Below are 24151 nucleotides of genomic sequence, written 5' to 3' on the forward strand. Positions count from 1 at the left end.
GTTATATGTGGGTTGATTAGCTCATTTAACACCTAACCTACTTATGACCTCTTTCTTGGACGGGTTGATAATGGGAGACTAACCCACTTATGACCACTTCAAAATCCGATCAAACCCATCCAATTATCACCCCTATAAAAAAGTGATTGGAAAATTTTGAACATTATAAATTCATCAATCATATTAACAAATTCGGATTGTTCTGTTGGTAAATGATCTCCACTCTGGTACAATGCACTAGATGATCAATGTACAAGAGAAGATCCTTATTTTAATGTTAACTTGTGTAAGTTTGGATTCTCTTTTAATGTTAACTTGTGAAAGTTTCGATTCTAAATTTAATAATGGGAGACGGAGTTATAGCAGCCCTAAATGATTTTTAGGTGGATTACTAAAAAAAATAATAATAAAATAAAATAAAAATTGAATTCTTAATTTACAATTTGAAATTGGTCATACATGTAAGATATAAGAAAGTGAGGCTCATTACTTTCTTATATTTAGTTAACATGAACCATCAGAACTTGTAAGTGAACAAATTCACTCTAAGTGATCGTCTAAGTATCATTAACTTTTGTTAGGGGCCAACGTAAACCAAAGAAGCAGGCGCGACAAGATAGCGCGCATGATAAGAACATGCAGAAGTTGGATTGGTCCAAAAAAGTTTGAAGCTAACAAGAAGAACATTCAACCTAGCTTATTCAAGATCCCACCAAGCAATAACACACATGCACAATACAAGATTTACATGGTTCAACCATCTTTATGACTGTATCTATGGATGCGGAGATATACTATAATAATGAGGAGACTTGCAATTTGTAAAGAATTATCAACCAAACCTAACTCTCTCCACCCATGAACTCACAACTCACTCTCTCGCGAGGCTTCGTGTACAAGTTACACATCTCTTACTCATACTTCTTAATAATACCCTTAATACTTTGTTTCATTGGAGGGATAAAAAATGAATAAAAGGAAAATGTGGAGGAATGAATGAGACATTCTTAAGGATAGGAATGTGTCTCTTTCACTTTTTGTTTGGTTGAATGGAATGAATAGGGAGAATGATGAATGGGGTGACATTTTTTATTTTGTTTAGTTGGAAAGAATGAAATGAGAGTTTTTATGTTTCTTTTACCAATGTACCCTCATTACGTAAAATTATAACATGGTAGGGTTTTATAACAAATTTTTGAGAAGGGTAAAAATGAGTTGACAGTTTGCATGTTTTTTCTCTCACCTTCCCCCCAATTTTGGATCGATAGAAAAACATAAAGGAAGGATGTATGCTTTCTCTTTTCCCTTCCTGGCCTTCAACCAAATATGAATTTTTTTTTTATCGCCCTTCTCAATCCTTCCCTCTAACCAAATATACATATAGTGTAACAGATTCGGGGAAATATTGATATATATCCACTGGTTTATAGAAGTGTGTAACGATATCGAACCTTTAAAAAAGAATAACGAACCGACCGATATGTCGCGTATCGACAAATATGACGAACCATGAATATACCATAAGTATCTATTCATCATCCCAAATCTAATTCTTTAGTGGCCAAGACTAGCCACAATTCCTAACAGCTTTGCCATGACATAATTGAGATTAACACATTGATGAATTTTAGTCATCAATTGACCTCAGAAATATTGAAAAGCTGCAAAACAGTTGTTGTACAATGCATATGATAAGGTAAAAGATTTGTTTTCCCATTGAACTTTGAAGGTGGTTGTATGGAATTGCCAATTAGTTGACCATCGCCCTATATATTACTCATGTAGATATACTATATAATAGCAGTCAGCTATTATATTATTTATTCATTAATTTAATATCATGAAAGTTGGAAGTCGGAAAAAATATATAACGCACATTGATAATCATATAACCATATAATATGGTCGGTAAGCAAATCAAGTTGATGCATGTGTGTTTTTCAAATATTGTAAAAGAGCTTCGTTGTCAAGATAGCCTACTATTGTTGATTTGAGAATCGCCATGATCTCACTCTTAATAGGACCAAGTCATGAATATTTGACCATCATGATGAGTCCATCTTATAGATCGACGTTGATAGTTTGACCATATAAATATTTGACTTTTTAACAGCACAATAAATGTGTGACTTGATATTAACTGTATTAATTGGCTGTCATTAAAATTATCAAAATTTATAAGTGTATTTTCTAAATTGATTTTTTGCTTTTAATTTTAATTTTAGAGTTGGGGTGGGGTTAGAGATTTTTATTTATTTTTCTTTGAGATTGTACTTTTTTATTTTTACATAAGACGTTTTTTTTACCCAAAACCTTTTTTTTTTCCCCCTTTTCCTTTTAATTTTAGAGTTGAGGTAAGGATTATTATTTTTAAAAATGATCCACTCGGAACTCCTGATTCCATTGCATAGCCTGACAAGTTTTAGTTTCTTGTCAAGGACAAAAAAAAAAAAAAAAAAAAACCCTCTTATTCTAAATTTATTAAATATTCATGATTTTGGGTAATTATAGGCATCCGACAATGGGGTGGAAACACCATCTATTATTCAAAAAAAAAAACATAAAACAATGTTTCATCCTTAACATGATTACTCGAATAATGTTTAATTAATCGTATTTTATTGAATTATGAAAGCTAATTTATTTATGACCCGATTAATTAATATGATTACCAGGTTAAGAAATCAAATCCCTGACTTGTTTCATCCTTTATAACAATTAATATATCAAAATGACTATGGTAATAGTGAAATCCTTGGTTGATTGTGTGTTAAAAAAAAAAATTTAATAAATAAAATAAATGAAAATTTCAGTCATTGCATAATTTTTAATTTAATATTATATTTTTTTTTCTGGGCTCGAAATCCCCTCTCTCTAAAAACAGACGAGGTCATATTCCAATAGGACCAATACTCTGTCGGGCTCATGAACTCATTATTGTTGGTTTGCCAACTAGTGCCATCAAAAGCTTGCCAACTATACGAGATGTGCTATAATTAAAAAATTAATTGTAGTAAAATTGACTTAAAGCATGGGAAGAAAGTGATGGATTTATATAATATGCAGACCAATCGTTTGATTTTTTACCTCACTGAAGTCAGTTTCTTAATTATGACTGTTAATTTGGAGTTGTGGGTTTCTGTGTTTCCTTCTTAAATCAAATGGGTATGCTGGTTTCTATTACATGAATATATATTTAAATGACAATAATGCATTTACAAAATTGTAGTTGTACATTATTGTTCATTCTTCTTCGCTTAGATAAGCATATCCTTAGGTCAGACCTGGCACTGAATTATATGTTATACATCTTCAGCTGATGTTAGCACCAAATGTAAACACGCCTCTACTTGAGGCTACCAATCAACGTCAAGTCGGTGTTGAGAGAGAAACAGTACTAGAGAGAGAGAGTTTCATGGTCAACCCCCAACCTATAAGCAGGATTAAAGAAAAGAAATGGAGAGTGCCAGAGCAGACCTGTTCCAACCTCACCAATACCCTTTCCATTTGGTTCATTTCTGTTCTTCTTCCCTTCATCTATACTCTTTATGGGGTCCTTGTTATTCTTTCTCTCCGTTGTCTTGTCTTGTTATCTTGTTTCTGGCCAGCCTTCATCAGAATTCGTATACCCAAACTTCACTGCTACGAATTTCCGATTCATTGACAGCGCTGGCAGTTTCTTATTCTCCCGTAATGGGTCATTCAAAGCTGCCATATCCAACCCCGGTGCGCAGCAAACAAACTTTTACTTGTGCATTATCCATGTGGCGTCGAACACCATCACCTGGTCTGCAAATCGTGATGCACCAATTTCGAATTCCGGAAAGATGAGTCTAACTTCAAGCGGCATTAATATCACTGATCAAGACGGTAATTTTAAATGGTCAACGCCACCATTACGGTCATCTGTATCAGCGCTGATCCTGACGGAGACTGGTAATCTTGTCTTGCTTGATCAATCTAATGGGAGTCTCTGGGAGAGCTTCCATTATCCAACTGATACGATCGTGATCTCGCAGCACTTGGTTGTTGGGACATCGCTGTCCAGTGCTTTGTCGAATGATGACTTATCAACTGGTAATTACAGCCTTGCAATCACTGCCTCTGATGCTATACTGCAATGGCAGGGATTGACATATTGGAAATTGTCTATGGATACCAAGGCTTATTCCAACTCAAATTATGCAGTGGAGTACATGGCAATAAACCAAACAGGTCTTTATCTGGTTGGTCGTGATGGATCAGTAGTTGTGATTCAAGTGAACCTGTCTCCATCTGATTTTCGGATTGCCAAGTTGGATCATATTGGCCAGTTTGTTGTTAGTAGCTTTTCTGGTAGTGACTGGACGCAGGATTATGTGGGGCCAGTTGATGAATGCCAGATTGGTAACATCTGCGGGAAGGTTGGATTGTGTGGTTACAGTGCTGGATCAGATGATCCATCTTGTACATGTCCACCAGAATTTAGTGCTAATTCACAGAATACAAGCGGCTGCTCGCCAAGTGAAGTTTCTTATACATTGCCGGTTGCTTGTAATTCATCCAGAAACAACAGTGACTCCAACTCTTCGCCGGTGTCATATTTGAAACTTGACTATGGTATGGCCTACTTTGCTAATGATTTTACTTCTCCTGTCAAGTATGGTATAAATTTGTCTGTCTGTCAAGAGCTCTGCTCAGGTGACTGCTCTTGCTTAGGAATTTTCTTTGAAAACTCATCTGGTTCTTGTTATGTGCTCGAAAATGTGTTGGGATCAATTAAGTCAAGCAGCACGACGGATAGTGTTCTGTTGGGCTTCATCAAAACTCTAGTTGGATCTTCACCAACAAATATTGGTGGTAGTGATTTCAATAGTAAAACAGTAGAATTTCCAACAATTGCTTTGGTGCTCTTACCTTTCACTGGTTTCATCCTGTTAGTGGCTCTGGGATTCTTCTTGTGGAGAAAATCTAGAGTATCCAGGGTTGGAGAGGTAAAATCTGGCCGTGGAACCTCTCCTTCTTCGGGGGACCTGGATGCCTTCTCCATCCCAGGATTACCTATAAGATTTGACTACGAAGAGCTTGAGACAGCAACTGATAATTTCAAGACTCATATTGGTTCGGGTGGGTTTGGTGCTGTATATAAGGGTATACTCCCTGACAAGACTCTGGTGGCAGTAAAGAAGATTACGAATGTGGGTGTTCAAGGGAAGAAGGATTTCTGCACAGAAATAGCAGTCATTGGAAATATTCACCATGTCAATTTGGTCAAGCTGAGAGGCTTTTGTGCTCAAGGGAGGCAAAGACTATTGGTGTACGAGTATATGAATCGTGGATCCTTGGACCGCACCCTCTTTGGCAGTGGACCAGTATTAGAATGGCAAGAAAGGATTGAAATAGCACTTGGGACGGCACGTGGGCTTGCATACTTGCACAGTGGGTGCGATCAAAAGATCATCCATTGTGATGTCAAGCCAGAAAACATTCTCCTCCAAGATCATTTCCAGGCAAAGATCTCTGATTTTGGGCTCTCAAAGCTTCTAACCCCTGAACAATCCAGTTTATTCACAACGATGAGAGGCACTCGTGGCTATCTTGCTCCTGAATGGCTTACCAGTTCTGCAATCTCAGAAAAAACTGATGTGTATAGTTTTGGAATGGTATTGCTTGAAATTGTAAGTGGAAGGAAGAACTGTTCATTACCGACACAAAGCCATAGCATTGGTGATGATAGCAGTGGTGGTGGCCATTCCTCTGCTTCATCAGGGCTTGGACTTATTTATTTCCCTCTATTTGCATTGGAGATGCATGAGCAAGGAAAGTACCTGGAACTGGCTGACCCAAGGCTGGGGGGGCGGGTGACTGGTGAAGAAGTGGAGAAGTTGGTTCGTATAGCTTTGTGTTGTGTTCATGAAGAGCCGGCAATGAGGCCGAACATGGTAACTGTTGTTGGCATGCTGGAAGGTGAGATCCCTTTGGGTCAACCAAGAATGGAAGCTTTGAATTTTTTGCGCTTTTATGGGCGTCGGTTCACTGAGGCTTCCATGATAGAAGAGAACCATGGGCAAGATAATGTCATATTGTATCCACAAGCAAATGCTTCTCTTGCGAACGGGAGGAGTAGCTGGCATACTTCTTTCTCTTATATTTCATCACAGGAGGTATCAGGCCCTAGGTAGTGTTCAGTGTCCGAGGTTCTGAAACTCGTGGAAATTCGATTTCCACTTGCATTTCACATCTTGACATGGAATGTAATAGGTTAGTGTGTTGTTTGTGTAAACCAATTATTCTGAGTTAATGAATATACCAAGTACAGCCTTCTAGTTTTTTTAACCATCTAAGTTCAATGTCATGGCTTGTTTAGGATTTGCATTTCATCAATGTATTCCCTGTCATTTTGATTATATTATATGATCTATATTCACAGGGGAGTTTCTGGAACCTATTTTTGCAGCGAGTTTGATCTCCCTGGTTAAAGTTTTCCAGTAAATAAACTCAGGAATTATCATGATTTAACCTCCTAATTCATCCCATAGCAGCTCTAATAGCTTGCTTGTTTGTTACTCGGTGTTTTTACAATGTATTCTTCTGTCAGGAATTATCATGATTTAACATGTTGTTAGCCATTATAATACCACTATGCAAACAATATGCAGAAAGTGTCATTTTTATTTGGATTTAGTTATAAATGAAACTAAAACAAAGTGGGTAGTTGCGAATGACATGATTAGTGGTTTTTTCAACTTATCGATTTGACTCCCACCTCTGGCTGTCTTCCTAGTTGTTCTCCTCGCTAATTTCAAGAACCTAAACGTAAATAGTGCGTAAGGTGAAAATCAACCTCCTGCCAACCTTACATTCCTTTTTCTGATTGCTATATCCTCGACCGTATCCAAGCTCCCGTGGCTATATGAGCAACAAATTCTTGGTCTCCTTAGCTGCCATGATACTCCAAGCCATAATGAATGCCTTGCCCCGTGTGGCCTCAAGGTTGCTTCTTTTCGCCTTTTTGCCACTCGCGTAACCAGTCTGACATAAGGAATATCCCTATGGAGAGGTTGAGTGTGTAGATTCCCCTGTACGAGCTGTTTCGCTCCTGTATCTTCCAAAAGGAAAAAAGATCCCTGAGAGTTGTTTCCTGGATTCGAAAGAGAATATGACAATTTTAGAGCCGTCCTATCAGTACTCGGATTCTTAGAGCATCTACACTTGGCTAGCCAAATGGCCGTGAGCAGCCCAAATGTGTCGCAGCGGGCTAACGGTAATTGGGCAAGCCCACATGGGCTCGCAATCTGAATACCGCGAGCCCAAGCCCAATCGGATTATTTTGAGCTCATTTATTTTTTTAAAAATAAAACAAAATTTATTAAATAAAAAAAATATTGTTTAGGTACTATTTGTCTAAAAAAAATTGATTTGGGTCAAAAATAAATTAAAAAATCTTTCTATTTTTTTTCCCCCTTAAAATTTGATATATTTTTTTAAAACTTTTTTTTGCTTTAAATTTTAAATTTCTACCACAAACAATGTATTTGGCCGTTAAGGCACTGTTTGTGTCGGCCAAACAGTACCTTGTTAGGCTATAATTTAAAATAAAAAAAAGTTTAAAAAATTCAATTTCTTAAAACTTAAAAAAAAAGTTTTAAAATTCATTTTCTTATTCCCATATAATTTTGTAATCCTTATTTTCTTTTTCCAATTAATGATATTGTATTGTTTAAGTTATTTTTAATTATTTTGTTATTTTGCCACAATGGAGAGAGATGAATGCAGTAATTATTTTCATATAAACAAATGAGTATTCATTATGTAAGATAAAAAATATAATTTAAATTAGTAAATGAGTCGTTATGAACAAATGAGCATTCGTTAGTCGTTATGAACAAATGAGCATTCATTAGTCATTAGAAAAAAGTTAAAAAATAATAATAATAATTTAAATTTTTATTTGTTTATTTATTTTAGAGCTAAAATTCGGAGAGTTTTATGAAGTGCATGTCTCAGCGAGAGTTGTGACGTGGCTCTTGAAAAAACTAAAGTGATATTTTTAGAGAGCTAAATCCGAATAGACTGATGCATATACTGCCTATATATATATATATATATATATGCATAGATGAGTAGGCAGTAGATGGCTACCAAAATAATAAGCAAATAAATTAATTTTACTGTTGTGGCCACAATTTATTGGTTTAAATTACTTGCAGTTATACATATATAGTCGTATGTTTATATATATATATATAACTGCAAATAATTTAAACCAATAAATTGTGGCCACAACAGTAAAATTTATTTATTTGCTTATTATTTTAGTAGCCACCTACTACCTACTCATCTATGCATGCAAGTTACAAATCAATATTTTGAGTTTGAAAAATGCTATTAAGAGGGCTACGAATCATTCATATTTAATCATGTTAAAAGATGTATCAAATAAATTTTTTAATTTTTCAAAAACTTCAAATAAATATCACAATTTAGTTATTAAATGCAGATAACACGTGACGGGAAAGTCTCTTGATAACAATTGCTCGTTTGAGTTTGTGTTCTTTGCTTCAAACTTGTTGAAATAATTATGATAATAAAAACAAAAATAAAAAATTTACTAGTGAGACGGCGTACTCGTGTGGAGACCTCCACACCGAATCCGAACCCGTTTGTTTTTTAGTATAAGACGACTTTCTCGAAGATGGTCGTTTATTATCTCCGAGCGCGAGAAGACCCTGGAAGGTCTCCCATGGCATACGTCGAGCGAGGTACCGTCTCTCTCTCTCTAGGAAGTAAATTTGATTGATCGTCTCTAAACAATTCGTATGATCTCGACATCGATCGGCCTTACGCTCTCATTCTTTCAAATTAGGCGATTATACCATTTGTGTTTATATGTATCTTAGGTTATGCTCTGATCTTCTTTTATTTATTTATTTATTTTTGTTTTGAAGATCTGTTGCGAACGTAATTTCTATTCATCGTGAAATGTAGTTGTTGAATTTTGTTATAATTGCAAATCTTTGTGAAGGGACGAGGGGGTTTGAGCTCCTGATATTGTTCTAATTATGATTTTGTTTATATATATATATATATATATATATATATTATGCTTTGATTGGATCTACTATTGATTATTTTATAAATGGTATGAAATAGCTCGCAATTATTCAGAATGGATGATGTTAAATTGTTTTGTTGGAACAGCTATTGCTTTATTTACTTCTATATTTATATGGATATCGTAATTATGGGTCTAAATCAATTACTATGTGATAAATTTCAATCATATGATGGAGTGCCAAAGAATATTTTACAAGAAATTCATCTTTTCAAAGCATTTATTTGATTTTATTTGTCACAATGAGTACACATTCAATTTGGGTTGGTTAAGCTTGTTTGGCTCTGACTCTAATATAGTTAGTTTGGAATTGGATGAGGCTATCCACACATTGCTGATCCTATTTGGAAGAGCATTAGGGCAATAATTTCTCAGACAATAGCTTATTATTGTTTGTTGGGTTAACTATTGAAATGGGTTTTGATTTAGCTATCTTCTGAGTTACATGAGTTGAAGCCTTGTAGAGATTTTCTGGTATGGCCAAGGACCATCTTTTTGGTATTAATATAGAAGTGATGTGATTAAGAAATTGGATTAGAAGCATTACTTCATTGTAAATATTGTGGTCTCTTTTTCTCTCATTTCCCTTTCTAATATGTCAGATTGTTGATGTGCTTGTACTCTTTTTTAGTCAAGTATATTCTTAAGGAGAACTTACATGGAGACACTTCATGGTGCGTATTTGTTAGCAATATATTGTTATTGGATGCTTTTAATGAAAATTGAACAGTAAATTAGAAATGTGGAGAAAGGCATTGGAGTCAAAAGGCTTGAAAATTAGTAAATTAAAACAGAATATGGAATGTAAAGTTAATGAAGTGTCAAAAATAGGTGATACAATTGCAACACTTTAAAACCAAAGAATTATTGAAAATAATCTTTTTTAATATTTAGGACCTATTATACAAAATGATGGAGAGATAGATTTTGACATAATTAGCAGAATTGGGCCGGTTTAGACTAAATGGATACGTGGTAGTGGTTTTTTATGCAATAAAATAATATTAAAGGGAAATTCTTTGGGGTAGTTGTTAGGCCAACTCTCTTATATTGAGCAGAGTGTTGGGCTTTAAATAAGAAATGAAAACAATGCATTCATGTAGCTAAAATGAGAATGTCAAGATGAATGGTAGGTTTACTAATAAAAGAGAGAGATAGAAATTAGGAGTGACACTAATTAACTGTACAATATGAGTGACTGAGGTCAGTGACGGAGCCAGAATTTCAAGTGAGGTGGGGCACACTGCCAAAAAAAAATAATAATAATACGGAGTACATATATATATATAACAACTATAAGACAAAGAAGAAGAAAATTATTAAAATATAAAAGGAAAATAAAAATGAAAAAACTTTAATAGGAAATAGTTAAAAATTTTCAATTGAGGAAGAAAAATTTGACTTTTTCTATTAAGGAAATTTAAGGAATGTGAAGAGTAAAAGAGAAAATAAAGAAAAAATAAGAATATAATTTTAGGAATTACAAATTTGAGGGGGGCACTATATAAATTTTGTCATATATATGGAATTTTTTAAAAAATTACCACATAAATTATAGGTTGCGAGCCAATTCAGGGGGGGCACGTGCCCCCTCTAGGCCTTCATTGGCTCCGTCCCTGACTTAGGTGGTACAAATATGTACAACGAAGACCTATAGATGCACCATTAAGAATAGGAAGATCGGTTTGCATAGAATGTAAGAAGAATAAGGTTGATCAAAACTAATATGGGATGAAGTTATTAGAAATTATTATAAAGAGTTAAATACAATAGGAGAAATGACTTGTAATAAATAAAAAATAAAAAATAAATAAAAGAATGGAAAAAGAGTATTCATGTGGCCAACCCCATTAATATGGAATTAAGGCAAGATTGATGATGACGAAGTATACTCACACGTTCCCACTAGGGCTTGAATCTTCAGCCCCTCCTTTTGAGGAGGTAGAATTTACCACTCAAGCCAAGGCTTGGTGATGTGCTTGTTCTTTTCTTGAAGTATGTAATAAAAATCCAAGTATGCATTTGCATTTTTTTTTTTTTTTTGGATAAGTAAGTATGCATTTGCATTTGACAGTGAGTCCAACTCTTAGAAGACATTATGCTACCTGGATTTCAGAATTAGATAATACATCCATTTTACCTGAGTCGTATGTTTTTCCCACTGCATCCTATTTTGGCGAGCTAGGGTAATATTTTTATTTGGACTAGTCATATTTTATTCTCATTCCAAGTCCAACCTAACAAGGATGATAAGGAGGGAGATATGTATTCTTCCTGGATAGCTTAGCCAAGATATAAAATAATAAAAAGGTAAAAGAGTTTCAAGGTAGAAAAATATTATATTATTTATGTATGTGTTCACTTTTATATCACGTTTCTTGTACATTATGGATGACCAAACCTAGTTACACCTGCTTTTCAGTATTCTGGCCTTGTCATACAAGTGGTGCCTCAGAACTCTTCTTTTCTTTTATATTTTATTTTTATAAACAGTGTCTATATTTTGCAAGACCTATATCGACTATTTCCAAGGGTTTGTTCTTGCCTTCCATACATGTGGTGTAGCCCAATTAGTTGCAACATAAGGAGGCACACTAGAAAGCAAGCTTGATAAGCATTTCAAATGACAGACAAACATTGTGTCACATCGACCATATGTTGCATTATATTTTATGACAAATTTAATTAATTTATGGTTGTGAGTGAGGAAAAGAAGTAATTCTGTCCAATATGTTTCCTTCAATATATTTGTTATCTCTGATATCATATGCCATTCACTGAAATTTATTCACCCATTGTAATTCCTCTTGTTAACCGTTTTTATTTCTATTATTTTTTCTTTAGGTGTTGTGAAATCAAAGCGATCAATATGGCGGTTGAGAACAATCACTGATTTCTTCTGGGCCATCGTAAACTTCATTGGCGTGTTTTTCGCTACAATGTTTTCGGTAGTTTTCAGATTTTCATATTACTATAAATTTAGACCTGTTGTTCCTTTTGCAAATACTTACATTTTCAATGTATTTAATGCTTTCAGATGGAAAAATCCGATGCTTATAGAAAAGGTTCAGGTCATGACAAGAAATACGATGGTGGCGGACCTGGAGGTCCTGGAAGTGGTCCAGGTGGTGGTCCACGTGGACCACCCCGTGGATTAGACAATGTTCGAGGAATTGATCATAGTAAGTTCTGGTTTTCTTTATTGGTTTAAGTTTATAATATATATATTTTTTTACCCCCAGCTAAGTTCTGTTTTTAAAATAAAATTTCTTGTACCGAACTCCCAGGTTCTCTTCCTGCCTGTGGTTCCTGCTGCGGAGGTTAAATTGCTGGAGGTATATCTGTCATGTATGACACAAATGTCTTGAATTCTCACTTTGGAAACAATGTATGAATTGATTTTGAAATATTTAGTGTCCTATTAATGTCAGTCTTAAAGATGGCTGTCTAGCGCAAACATAAAAAAAAAACTGTAATATCTGAAATGATATTTAAGGCCCTCATATATATTCTAGTGTTTCTAGTGTTCTACTTTTTCCTTCATACTGGTTAACTTCTCTCTCTATGTAATGGCATTAGTGTTAAGATTAAGAATGAAGGTACGTTGTTCTCTAGATTTCCAATGTTTGCTTTTTAATTACAAATTAGCTGTTTTCTTGGTCTCATATATCCAGCCCCGTATGATGTTAGGAAAACTGCAATCTCATGATGTCTGCGATGTCTGGATTCCAGATTTCATTAGCATATTATATATATTAGTGTTAATATATTTTCCTACCTTTTCTTATTGACTATTGCCAATTTTTACCACCAGTGATGTCACAGCCAACATTCCTATGGCCTCCATCACCACTATTGCAAGACACTTGCCTCCACCCTTAATTAACATATTCAGCTGAATGTGTCCTTGCCCTAGGTTAATTTGTTAAAAGAACAAGCTTTGAGTTTTGAGTCATGTTGTTTGTGAAAATGAACTTAGACTTGCCTAGTAAAGATCCATTCCCATGCTATTCAAGAGTGATAATTTTCATTTCATGGGCGTTAAAAGGAGGGAAAATTTACTAAGGTGCTTCTGAAAGCTTACTTTATTGGTCTTATGCATACAACTTACATACATGAGTAGATACAAACATACAATTATGTCATGCTAATGGATATGTAGACACGAACACACACGCATACATCTACTGCGTAGTGTGTATATATGTGTGTGTATATATATATATATATATATATACGCACACACATCTGTATTGATTGTTGGGACAATGGCTTTGTCAATTATTTACTGTATATTATTGTCTTCTATCTTTCTTGTTCTTTTGACTGTGAATGATTGCAATATCATCATTATGTTTTTGCATGGAAGTCTGCTAAACATGTCCGGTAATTATGAATTTATGCTGTGTTAAATATAAGCATTTTAAAGTGAGATCTGATTCGCAAAGATCAAAAGCATTTTTCCAAGTGTAAGAGATTTTGCAGCCTTCAATATGAAAAAGGAACCGAGCCTTACATGTTTGAGGAAACTTCTGTTGAACTGGATATACAGTGTGAAATCATTGTGACAGGTTGGAGATATATTAGGAGATTATTTTATGGGTGATTTCCAAAATAATATTCTCTGGGACTTCAAATCAGTATATAATATATGGAACAGGACCGAGTCAGAGGTTTGACAAAATCATAGGCACCTTCTCGAGTTACCTCATGATGTGAACAAATGAAACCATTGTATAAGACACTCAGATATAAATGTTCTGATGAACTAAAGATGTATTGGTGAAGTGGAGAATTTGTTGCCAAGCTTATCAACCATTGTGAAGCAACATACTCTATTCAATTGGAATTGAGGAGTGTTGGCTGCAGTTGCCCGACAACCGAATGTCGCTAGATACTCCCGTGATTGGTACTAATCACGGAAGGCGAGTGTCAAGAATACCAAAGACCACTTGATACTCTCGTGATTGGTTCTAATCACTGAAGGCAATCGTAACTCGATACTCTCGTAATTGGTACTAATCATTGAAGGTGAGTGTCGAGCAACACTAAAGGCCACTCAATACTTTCGTGATTGAAGGCCCGTGATTGGGACTAATCACTGAAGTCGAGTGTTGAGCAGGACTGAAGGCTACCCGATACTTTCGTAATTGGTACTAATCACTGAAGGCCCGTGATTGATATTAATTACCAAAAGCGAGTGTCGAGCGATGGCGTTGCTAGCACTCCTCTGTTGGATCAGATATGGACACATTTATCATCACTCTAGGTCATACTCTTTTGGATTATAATCAGTTCTATTTCAGTTTTGCCTTGTTCTTGTAATAATTGAAATTCCTACATTGGATGAGTATCTAGTTAAGTCTGTAAAGGGCTATTCTAGGTAAATGACCCCAGACACTCGCAGCATAGCAATTTTCATTAATTTCCAATTACAAAACTTATAATAATAGATAATGCCGCCAAACACTAACAAGATGAAAGGACAATTTTGCCCTAAGCATAAAAAACAACTGTAATCAAGGCAGTCATAAGTTACAATGGTTATCTATGGCTATATGATGCCATTAATGACTTGGGATTACATCATTATTCATTGAACAACCTGTTTGGCTGCAAAAATTAATACATTTTTCATAATTGAACTAGCCCCTGTTTGGGCATCCATCAATTCAGAAACCTTTGATCCACTGGGCCATTCAATCCAACTCATGGACCCTAGGCCCATCCTCAGCAAAAGTAGCCTTCTCTCTCCATCCAAACAAGCTAAGATTTTCCAATGATCGGATGGGAACTTGAGAAAAAAATGATTGTTGCCTAACAAATGCACCAAGTCAAAGTTAGGGCATTTTCAGTACCTTTTGGGTATTCTGGAAGTTTAGGGGGTCCCCCCATTGTTACCTACAAAAGAATGGTCTATTGTGTTGCGCTCATGGTTGCACATGCAAAGGGCCATTTTGACAGCTAACCATTAGGCCATCATCATCTACACCAAAACCTGTTTACATTGAATGATTTATAACCGTCCGATCCATAGATAATTTCCCATCACCTGTCCTTGAATATGCTCATCACTGTAGTGTAACTATCTAAGAGTCCAAGCGCAAGCAATATCAACAGAAAGATATTCATGGATAGTGTTTTCAGGTCCACATTCATCTTAAATTCGAAGGAACTTCATAGATGTGTTGAAAAGATTTTTCGATATTTAATATACTTAACATAGGGACTCGAATCTTATTTATGTTAAAATATAGAATAATAATTTAAAATTTGAAAGTCAGACAATTTTAACTAATTTACGTGAATAAAGATTAATGATGTCATTAATATCTCTAATAATGACATCAATCTTTACTCGCATAAAATTACTCAGATTTGTCCGACTTCAAACACTCCATCATTATTCATAAGATATATGATTTGGATTCCCATTTGAATTGGACTTTGGTCCACAATCAACCCCATAACATGATTAGAAAAATATCAATTGGGATACCAAAACAATGACCCAAATAAAGAAGAGATTAGTTTATCATAAAAAGGCCACAAAAAAGGGCAAAGGTTGAGATCTCTTTGTAAATCCAGTTGGCACACGTGTGGCATTAATCATGTTAAGCACCAAGCCCACCTCTAAGCAATCATTCACTCCATCTTTGGCTCTCCTATTCACACACACACACACACACACAAAAAAGGCCTAACTTTTTTTTTTTTTTTCTTTCCCTCATCTATAACTAATAAAAATGTCTCTGTTTTCTATCTTATAATCTAGATTCTTGATCAATCAGTATACATGGGCTCTTTGTTACAGAAAAGTAGTCGTGGTGGGCCACCCCACTCGTGTGATCATGCGTGCTCAGGCCCATACCCCTTCCAGGCCCACAAAAAAGAGTTGGTAAAGGAGGAATACTTTGTCACCTTTGGAGGGACTTTTGGCACCTCCTCATCTCACAAAATTGGAAGGGTAGATTGAAGTTGTGACTAACTTTTAAAATCTAAGGTGTTTACTCGAAATCAAATTTGCCTTCATTTAGATTAAGGTTATGTTCGGTGACATGAAATTGGAGTTTTAAAATTAAAATGATGGAATTGAAGAAATTTTTAGTTCAATTTTGTGTGTTGAATTTTCTCTAATTCCACCAATTTCAATTCGAAAGCTCGAATCCTATGCAGCCGAACACAACCTACATATATTTACTACTGATAAGAAGAGAGTTAACTTCAACTAAAAATTGCATTACCAATCTTACATGGAGAGAAAGATAAAAAGAAAATGAATTATGTCATGATTTTATACAAAGTGATTATTTTTTGGTTAAAGTTTTTTTAACCGTTGCACCCTAAAATAACTCCTAATTAACTAATATACAACAACATATGATGTTATAATACAAATAAAACTTTTGACATTGTTTTGCAGTACTTCATCATTTCATTTCGGATGTTTAATGATAAAGCTGAAGCTTGATAAGAATTGGAAATGCACGACTTTGAATTCAAAAGTTTAGAAAAACGAACTCCAATATGCTATTAATGGATAATGAAACTGTTAATGTTATAACTACTTACTAAATAGGGCAGTAGAACACTACCCAATATGGCACCATCGTCAAAAATAAAATAAAAAATAAGGATTAGAACTTATCTCAATTTGAACGGATCTCCGACAAGAATCTAAATAAATTAGACAGCTATCCTATCAGACTGATAAACATAAAAATGGGCTTAAATTCATGGAATTTAGTTGAAGAGTATTATTGATTATTGGATTGTTTATTTGAGAATACGCCTTTTTGGATCAAACTATGGTAGTAATTGCACCAAAAACCGTGTCAGCCCCACTTATTAGAATTCTACTTATCCAAGTAAGTGGTTCTAATAGCTTCAATAATTAATTCTACATTATGAATAATAACCACTATTATATATTATTATATATTTTGGTTCTATTGTGGGCGGTGAGGGATTCGAACCCTTGGCACCGCGGTTGGTAGCCGCGTGCTCTAATCCTTTGATCTACAAGCCCACCCTGTTTTTACTGAATCTGTTTTTGAGAATACCCTTATAAAGTTAAAGGGTAATTTGTACCCACCCCCCTCAGGTTTACGATAAAGACAAGTGGATGCAACTTAAAAAGAGTATGATCCAATCGCCCTTAGGTTTGTAAACTTGAACAATTACAACAGTCCCAACCATGATAAGTGTACATAATTACTCTTTAACTTCTGAATTGACCCATTTATATAATTAAATTATAATATTAACATATAAAGTAAAGTGCAAAAAAAAAAAAAAAAAAAAAAATGCCCCTGAACTATGTTTAAATTTGCAAATAAACTCCCTGAACTATATTTTGTGCATAATACCCCCTGAACTATCACATTTTGTTGCAAAATGCCCCAATACCTAAACTATATTTCATTAAATGATCACAATGCCATTTCTTATTGAATTACATTTAATCTATTTTTTTTATTGAAATAAATTATGAAAAAAATTGATACTAATTTGATAACATATTCTGTATTAAATTTACCTTTAATTTTATAAATTAATTGTTTAAATAAATATTTTAAGTAGAAAATTTTAAAATAATTTAATAAATTTCTTAATTTTTCATGAATATATTATATGAAAAAGAAGGTATTTTTTATTTAAGTAATTTGTTGATTTTTCATCAATATATGTTTATGAAAAAGAAGATATTTTCTACGGTAAAAATTTTTAAACTATGTATAATAAGTTTTATTATAAATAATAAAATTTTAACAATAAGTTAATCATTTTAAAAAATGGTATGTACAAATCCTTTTATTTTTTCATTTTTATGATAAATTGATATTAAAAATAAAATTAAGGTAAATAGTATAATTAATATTTAGATAAGAGAAAAATAATAAAAATAATTTAATAAAAAATTTACTGAGAAAGGGTAAAATAGTCTTTTGCGATGAATTTATCTTTAATTGTAACAAAATAATAGTTCAAGGAGGCGTTTTTAGTTCAGGGAGTTATTTGCAAAAGAACAATAGTCTAAAGGGGTTTTTTTGCACTTTACCCTAACATTTATAAGTCTTTTAATTGACTAAAATGACCCTCAACGAAAAATAAATAAAAGAAAAGTGAAACTTCACCACCACTACCACCACCGTCCACAAGCACCCCCAAATTAGGACTATCTCCATCACGTTGGTGTCTCTCCATCATGTTGTCAGAAAAATCTAGCCTAGGATCGTGAAATCTGTTCTTCTTCTTGTCGAAGCTTTAACAATATTTCGTAGTCATCGAGAATTTCTCTAGCCGTCAATGTTGTTTGCATGGTCTGATGATAGCCTTCGTTGGAGCTTCTACTAAACGTCGCCATTGTCGGGAAATCACAATTCAATCACAAGCTTTGGTTTAGTGGTTTGGTGGTGCTAGCATTAGTGTAGTGGTGGTGGTGGTGAAGTCTATATGTATATTTACTGTGTGTGTGTGTTAGGTTGGGAGTATTGTTGTTCAAATTTGTAAATTTGGAGATAATTGAATCACATTCTCCCTAAGTTGTACTATCTAACTGTGTTTATTGCACACGTGAATACGTGAATGCAAATTACTCAAAATTAAAATTAAGTAAAATTTTTTCTTCTCTCAAACTATTTCAAGAAAATGTGAAAGTATTTTTCTTTCTATAAGTACGGAAGAGATGTCATAATTGGTTCACCTTGAGATTGCCTCGGAGTAAACTAAATTGGTATTGACCAATAATTGGTATTAATTATTTTCTACTATCAAGGGAAATACAAATAGTTAGCATTCATTGGTCGGGGTATTATACCTTGGGTACCTTTGGAGCACACAATAATTTTCCCAAAAGGGCTCACCTAGCTAGGTCCTCCATTGGTGACTCAATCATTGCTCAAAACAATTTAAAAGGAAGAGAAGAGAAGCAACATGGATAGGCAGAACCAAAAAACACACACAACACTTAGCTCTATCCATTCATAAACTCATCTTCTTCTACATGCCCCACCATAGCTAGCTTCCTCACTACCACCACCATCCACAACTATGGCTTCCGAGAAAGTCGAGACCATTGTTGCCGGAAACTATGTCGAAATGGAAAGAGAAGAAGGCGATTCCAAGTCCACAAAGAGCAAACTATCAACTCTTTTTTGGCATGGTGGCTCGGTCTATGATGCATGGTTTAGCTGTGCTTCAAACCAGGCACTGAATTGCTCATCACATTAACATAATTTCATATAATTGTTATTACTCGTGTTTTTTCATAATTTCATATAATTGGAAAATAATGGGTTTTATGTGTATATATATATATATGAATTTTTTCTTATTTTCTATGACATGTTGTAGGTGGCACAAGTGCTACTCACACTGCCTTACTCATTCTCACAACTTGGGATGTTATCTGGGATTCTTTTTCAACTCTTCTATGGTTTGATGGGAAGTTGGACTGCTTACCTTATTAGTGTACTTTATGTGGAGTACAGAACTAGAAAGGAGAGAGAGAAAGTTGATTTTAGAAACCATGTAATTCAGGTATATATATATATATACTTTCATTGTTCATTAATTGATTTAGTACTTTAAATTTCCAAAGATCTGATAATTAATTGAAACGTTTTATTTTGCTTCAATTTGTTTGGCCTCCCCTATCAACATTTTGGCCTTGAAGTAATTCATTTCTCTAAATCTTCAATTTACTGAAAATTGGATTTGTTGGGTAAAAGAGAAAGATAATTCTAGCTAGTTTAGATGTGAGCTAGAGAAGTTAGACAAGTGAGCAAGAGGAGTATAAAGATTTTTTCTTATAATTATTATTATTATTTTTGGGTAAATGAAAATTGAATACAAATATATATATATATAAAAGAGACCATATATCATACTAGGTTTTCTTGCCAAGGAATATATGATTGTCCACCATCTTCTTGACAACCAAACATGTATTAGGAAATTATTGGTTCTTGTTTTTTTCTCTCTCTCTCTGTATATTCATATATATCCATATATATTTATATATACTTGGTTGTTTGTAGTGGTTTGAAGTCCTTGATGGGCTACTGGGAAAACACTGGAGAAACATTGGCCTCTTCTTCAACTGCACATTTCTTCTATTTGGATCTGTAATTCAGCTAATTGCTTGTGCAAGGTAATTAATTTATCACATATACTAATCTTTTCTACTAGCTAGTTCGATAAATTTGTTAAATTACTGCTAATTTCCATTGATTCTGCAGTAACATCTACTATATAAATGACAATCTTGACAAGAGAACTTGGACATACATCTTCGGAGCATGTTGCGCCACAACTGTCTTCATCCCATCATTCCATAACTACAGAATTTGGTCATTTTTAGGCCTCATAATGACATCTTATACTGCATGGTACCTAACCATTGCTTCCCTCATCCATGGACAGGTAAAGAATTTTCTATCTAATTTCACAAAATAATAATATTACAGCACTAAAGTGTAGTTTTGGCTTGATTTCCTTTATAAATATTATAATTAATTGGATGATTTTGGCATCTCAAGGTTGAGGGAGTGAAGCACTCAGGTCCAACCAAAATGGTCCTCTACTTTACTGGGGCTACAAACATTCTTTACACCTTTGGTGGACATGCTGTGACAGTGTAAGCATATTATTTTTACTGAGCAATTTGATATCTAGACACACACACACACACACACACACACACACACACATATATATAAATATATACAGTGTGGACACTTTTTTGCATGTCTGAGTGCAGACATGTTACATGGATGCATTATTAATGGAAACCCCCTTTTTAGGAATGGGAACATGTTTCCTCGAAAACTGATGGCCAACTTTTTGAAAGGAAAGGAAGATAAAAGAAACTGTGTTTGTTTTTGTCCTTCACAATGCAGTACTCCAATAATCTTGCATCATTTTGCTCTATCTGGTTGTACATAACTACATATAGGATCAAAATAATTATTCAATTAAAAAAAAAAAAAGTACAATAGTGCAAAGTACAACCATAGAAAAATCCAAGAAAAAAAAAAAAAAAAAAAAAAAAAAAAAAAAAAAAAAACCGTCTCTGAAATGGTTGCTTGAAAAAGATAAGGAAGATCAAGAAAACAATTTGATATAGATACAGCTCCATCTATATTTATTTGATTATTCATTTGTGACTTAAATAATTTATGAAGTTTTGTTATGTGGGGATTTGTATTATAGGGAGATAATGCATGCAATGTGGAAGCCACAGAAGTTCAAGCTAATATACTTGACAGCCACTCTCTATGTGCTAACCCTAACCCTACCATCCGCTAGCGCGGTTTATTGGGCCTTTGGGGATATGCTGCTGAACCATTCCAATGCCCTATCTTTGCTCCCCAAGACTGGATTCAGAGACACTGCTGTTGTTCTGATGCTCATTCATCAGGTCACATTTCCGTTTACAATGGCTCATACAAATTATATTCAACTATGTGACAATTTTTTTAATGAAACTTAAGAATTTTTAGAGCTTAATTAAATTAGTTGGTAACATTTTGGTGTTCTGTGCAGTTCATAACATTTGGATTTGCATGCACTCCTCTGTACTTTGTGTGGGAGAAATTCATTGGAGTGCACGAAACAAAGAGCTTGTGCAAGCGCGCTGTGGCAAGGCTTCCAGTGGTGATTCCAATCTGGTTCCTCGCGATTATCTTCCCTTTCTTCGGCCCAATCAACTCCACTGTGGGATCTCTTCTTGTCAGCTTCACTGTCTACATAATTCCCGCGTTAGCGCATATGGTTACTTTTGCTTCTGCATCAGCTCGAGAGGTTAAACATCTAAAATTCTTCATTATGGCTCAAATTATAGGCTGTTTGGTGATTGTCTCATAGCTTAAGAATAAGTCCTTTAAGAACTTGAAACAATGATTACAAGTTTTAGAAAGTTTTAGGAGAAACAGAGAAATGAATGACAATGATTTAATCGAACATATAGCACTAGATGGGAAAGTATATACATATATGATAACATATGGCAGTTGAGGCTTTGTTAAGTTACTTTTACTGGCTTTTTTGATCCAGTGATCATTTTGGAAGCAATTAGTGCACTAAGTTTACCTGAAACAACTTTTAAGTGTCCAAATTACCTTTACTAAACTATCTAATAAACTTTTGATTTTCTGATCAATGCCTAAGATATATTCAAGATCATGAGGTTTTATCAAGCAACTAGTGCACTAATTTTTTTTTTTTTTTTTTTTCAGATTACATACAATGCCACACATGCACTATAAGCCTTATTACTTATTATTCTTTAAACAACTTGATGCTGATTTGTGATTTCATATGTTTTTCTTCACAGAATGCAATAGATAGACCACCATCATTCTTGGGAGGTTGGGCTGGGATGTACTCCATGAACATATTTGTGGTAGTATGGGTTTTGATTGTAGGATTCGCGTTCGGAGGATGGGCAAGCATGCTCAACTTCATCAACCAGATTGATACATTTGGCATCTTCACCAAGTGCTATCAGTGCCCTCCTCACAAAGCTTGAAAGATTCCCTATTATTACAAACAAGAAATTAAGATATTGAGATACATATGGAAGTGTACTTGTAAACAGATTGGCTTTTTTCAGTCTTTTCTTTTTTCTTCTTCTTCTTTTTTTTTTTTTCTTTTTTTTTTTTGTGCAAGAGCTCTTGAAATTAAAGCTGTGTGAATCAATTTTCAAGAAATGAAACTCCCTTTGTTTTTGTGGGATTTTAATTTATATGATTTGAGCAATATCATTTCTATATATAACAAGAATCAAGAGCTTTATTATTAGCATCTTTCTTGTCTATACTAACCAGACTATATATCTTGTTCCATCAGCAGCAGTGTCCATTAACAATCATGGATTATGGTCCACATTACATACATATATTCAGACATCCAAAGTAATTTGGCTCTTATTTTTTGATTTTATATATATATATATATATATATATATATATATCTTAATTGATTGCACCATCCAAAACCATGATTGTGACAACTTATCTAGTCATGATTAGGGGAGTTGGAGAACTTAGATTAATGGTCCAAAAGCACAAAGCCAGGAGCTCGATGGTCCATGGACCCTATGGTCTTATTGGGGCAACTTTGAGCAACTTTTTTCATGTTAAGTTCTTATCATTTAGCACCAAAATTATCCCCAGCACACCATGTGTTCTCTCTCTCTCTCTCTATATGTGTGTGTGTGTGTGTGTATCTTTTGTGTGTGTGTTTGTTGGGTGGTGGGAAGTGGGGTTGATTCAATACTCTAGACATGTGAAAGGAGCTGCTTTTTTTGAAATTTGAGAATCTAGATTAGAGGTGCTACCAAACAATTGTAAGCTGTTAGCTTCAGTTGCCTAATTTGTTTTGAAATACTTGTATACTTATCACATTATTGAATGTTTGCCTAACCTGATTTGTTCAGTTCATACATGTCTAGAAAAATAACAAACAATGGCCAATTAAATTGGTTGGTGGGGTCTAGAAAATAACAAACAATGGCCTATTAAATTGGTTGGTGGACTCCAATCACTTGGTAATTGACTGAAGTATGTCATGAACAGAACATGAACGGTTAGTTATCTTATCTATCACCCATTATTGTGTGTGTGTGAGAGAGAGAGAGAGAGGAGGTTGTGGGATCAGATGAATATTGTTGGGCCAAGCCCATATATCTTAATACAAGGAATAATCATGATTACTGTTGGGAGGAAAGACATCATAGGCTCAGGGCTGCAACTCAAGAAGTGGGCCGCCAACAGATGGATTAGGGTTTGTTATTTAGTGGACCCCATGTTTGGTGCAAAGGGCAGGGGTAGAGCCTGTGGACTTGGTGGGCCCATTATCATCCTCTCACTTTTGTAGCTAAAGTAACTCACCAAACTGAAAAGAAATATGGTCACAACATGATCAGAGAGAAAGTTATGGAAGCAATCGGTCTTGATGCCCACTACATTTCTTAAAGCATATGCTGCACAAAAGTAAAAGTCTCTTTCCAAACCTAACCTAAAAGACATTGAAAATCAACAAGGAATGAAA

General features: G+C 34.4%; 3 protein-coding genes across 3 annotated transcripts; all 3 read left to right on the forward strand.

The window, feature by feature from the left end:
* The first annotated feature begins 3066 nt into the window (after window positions 1-3066).
* Window positions 3067-6318, forward strand: LOC132274561 (G-type lectin S-receptor-like serine/threonine-protein kinase At5g35370). Its single transcript, XM_059775873.1, has one exon. It carries the CDS (start codon window positions 3549-3551, stop codon window positions 6159-6161), a length of 2613 nt encoding a protein of 870 aa, XP_059631856.1. The 5' UTR covers window positions 3067-3548; the 3' UTR covers window positions 6162-6318.
* Window positions 6319-8643: 2325 nt separating this feature from the next.
* Window positions 8644-12637, forward strand: LOC132274562 (uncharacterized). Its single transcript, XM_059775875.1, has 4 exons — window positions 8644-8741; window positions 11939-12042; window positions 12132-12276; window positions 12382-12637. Exons 1-4 carry the CDS (start codon window positions 8675-8677, stop codon window positions 12417-12419), a joined length of 354 nt encoding a protein of 117 aa, XP_059631858.1. The 5' UTR covers window positions 8644-8674; the 3' UTR covers window positions 12420-12637.
* Window positions 12638-19003: 6366 nt separating this feature from the next.
* LOC132274563 (auxin transporter-like protein 3) lies at window positions 19004-22844 on the forward strand. Its single transcript, XM_059775876.1, has 8 exons — window positions 19004-19303; window positions 19451-19636; window positions 20137-20249; window positions 20338-20521; window positions 20638-20735; window positions 21311-21518; window positions 21644-21901; window positions 22434-22844. The coding sequence occupies exons 1-8, from the start codon at window positions 19148-19150 to the stop codon at window positions 22626-22628; spliced, it is 1398 nt and encodes a 465-aa protein (XP_059631859.1). The 5' UTR covers window positions 19004-19147; the 3' UTR covers window positions 22629-22844.
* The last annotated feature ends 1307 nt before the right edge of the window (window positions 22845-24151 follow it).

Source organism: Cornus florida, unplaced genomic scaffold (genome assembly GCF_030987335.1).
Source record: "Cornus florida cultivar Cherokee Brave unplaced genomic scaffold, ASM3098733v1 CherokeeBrave_3.0.0_Hap2_Chr09, whole genome shotgun sequence".
In the NCBI taxonomy this organism is placed as follows: Eukaryota; Viridiplantae; Streptophyta; class Magnoliopsida; order Cornales; family Cornaceae; genus Cornus; species Cornus florida.

Bases quoted from the DNA above. Each gene is read 5' to 3' on its own strand.
- LOC132274561 (XM_059775873.1), top strand. From the start codon at position 3,549: ATGGGGTCCTTGTTATTCTTTCTCTCCGTTGTCTTGTCTTGTTATCTT.
- LOC132274562 (XM_059775875.1), top strand. From the start codon at position 8,675: ATGGTCGTTTATTATCTCCGAGCGCGAGAAGACCCTGGAAGGTCTCCC. The intron at 8,742-11,938 runs GTACCGTCTCTC...TTTTTTCTTTAG, and splicing joins CATGGCATACGTCGAGCGAG to GTGTTGTGAAATCAAAGCGA. The intron at 12,277-12,381 runs GTAAGTTCTGGT...CCGAACTCCCAG, and splicing joins TGTTCGAGGAATTGATCATA to GTTCTCTTCCTGCCTGTGGT.
- LOC132274563 (XM_059775876.1), top strand. From the start codon at position 19,148: ATGGCTTCCGAGAAAGTCGAGACCATTGTTGCCGGAAACTATGTCGAA. The intron at 19,304-19,450 runs GCACTGAATTGC...GACATGTTGTAG, and splicing joins TTAGCTGTGCTTCAAACCAG to GTGGCACAAGTGCTACTCAC. The intron at 20,522-20,637 runs GTAAAGAATTTT...TGGCATCTCAAG, and splicing joins CTTCCCTCATCCATGGACAG to GTTGAGGGAGTGAAGCACTC.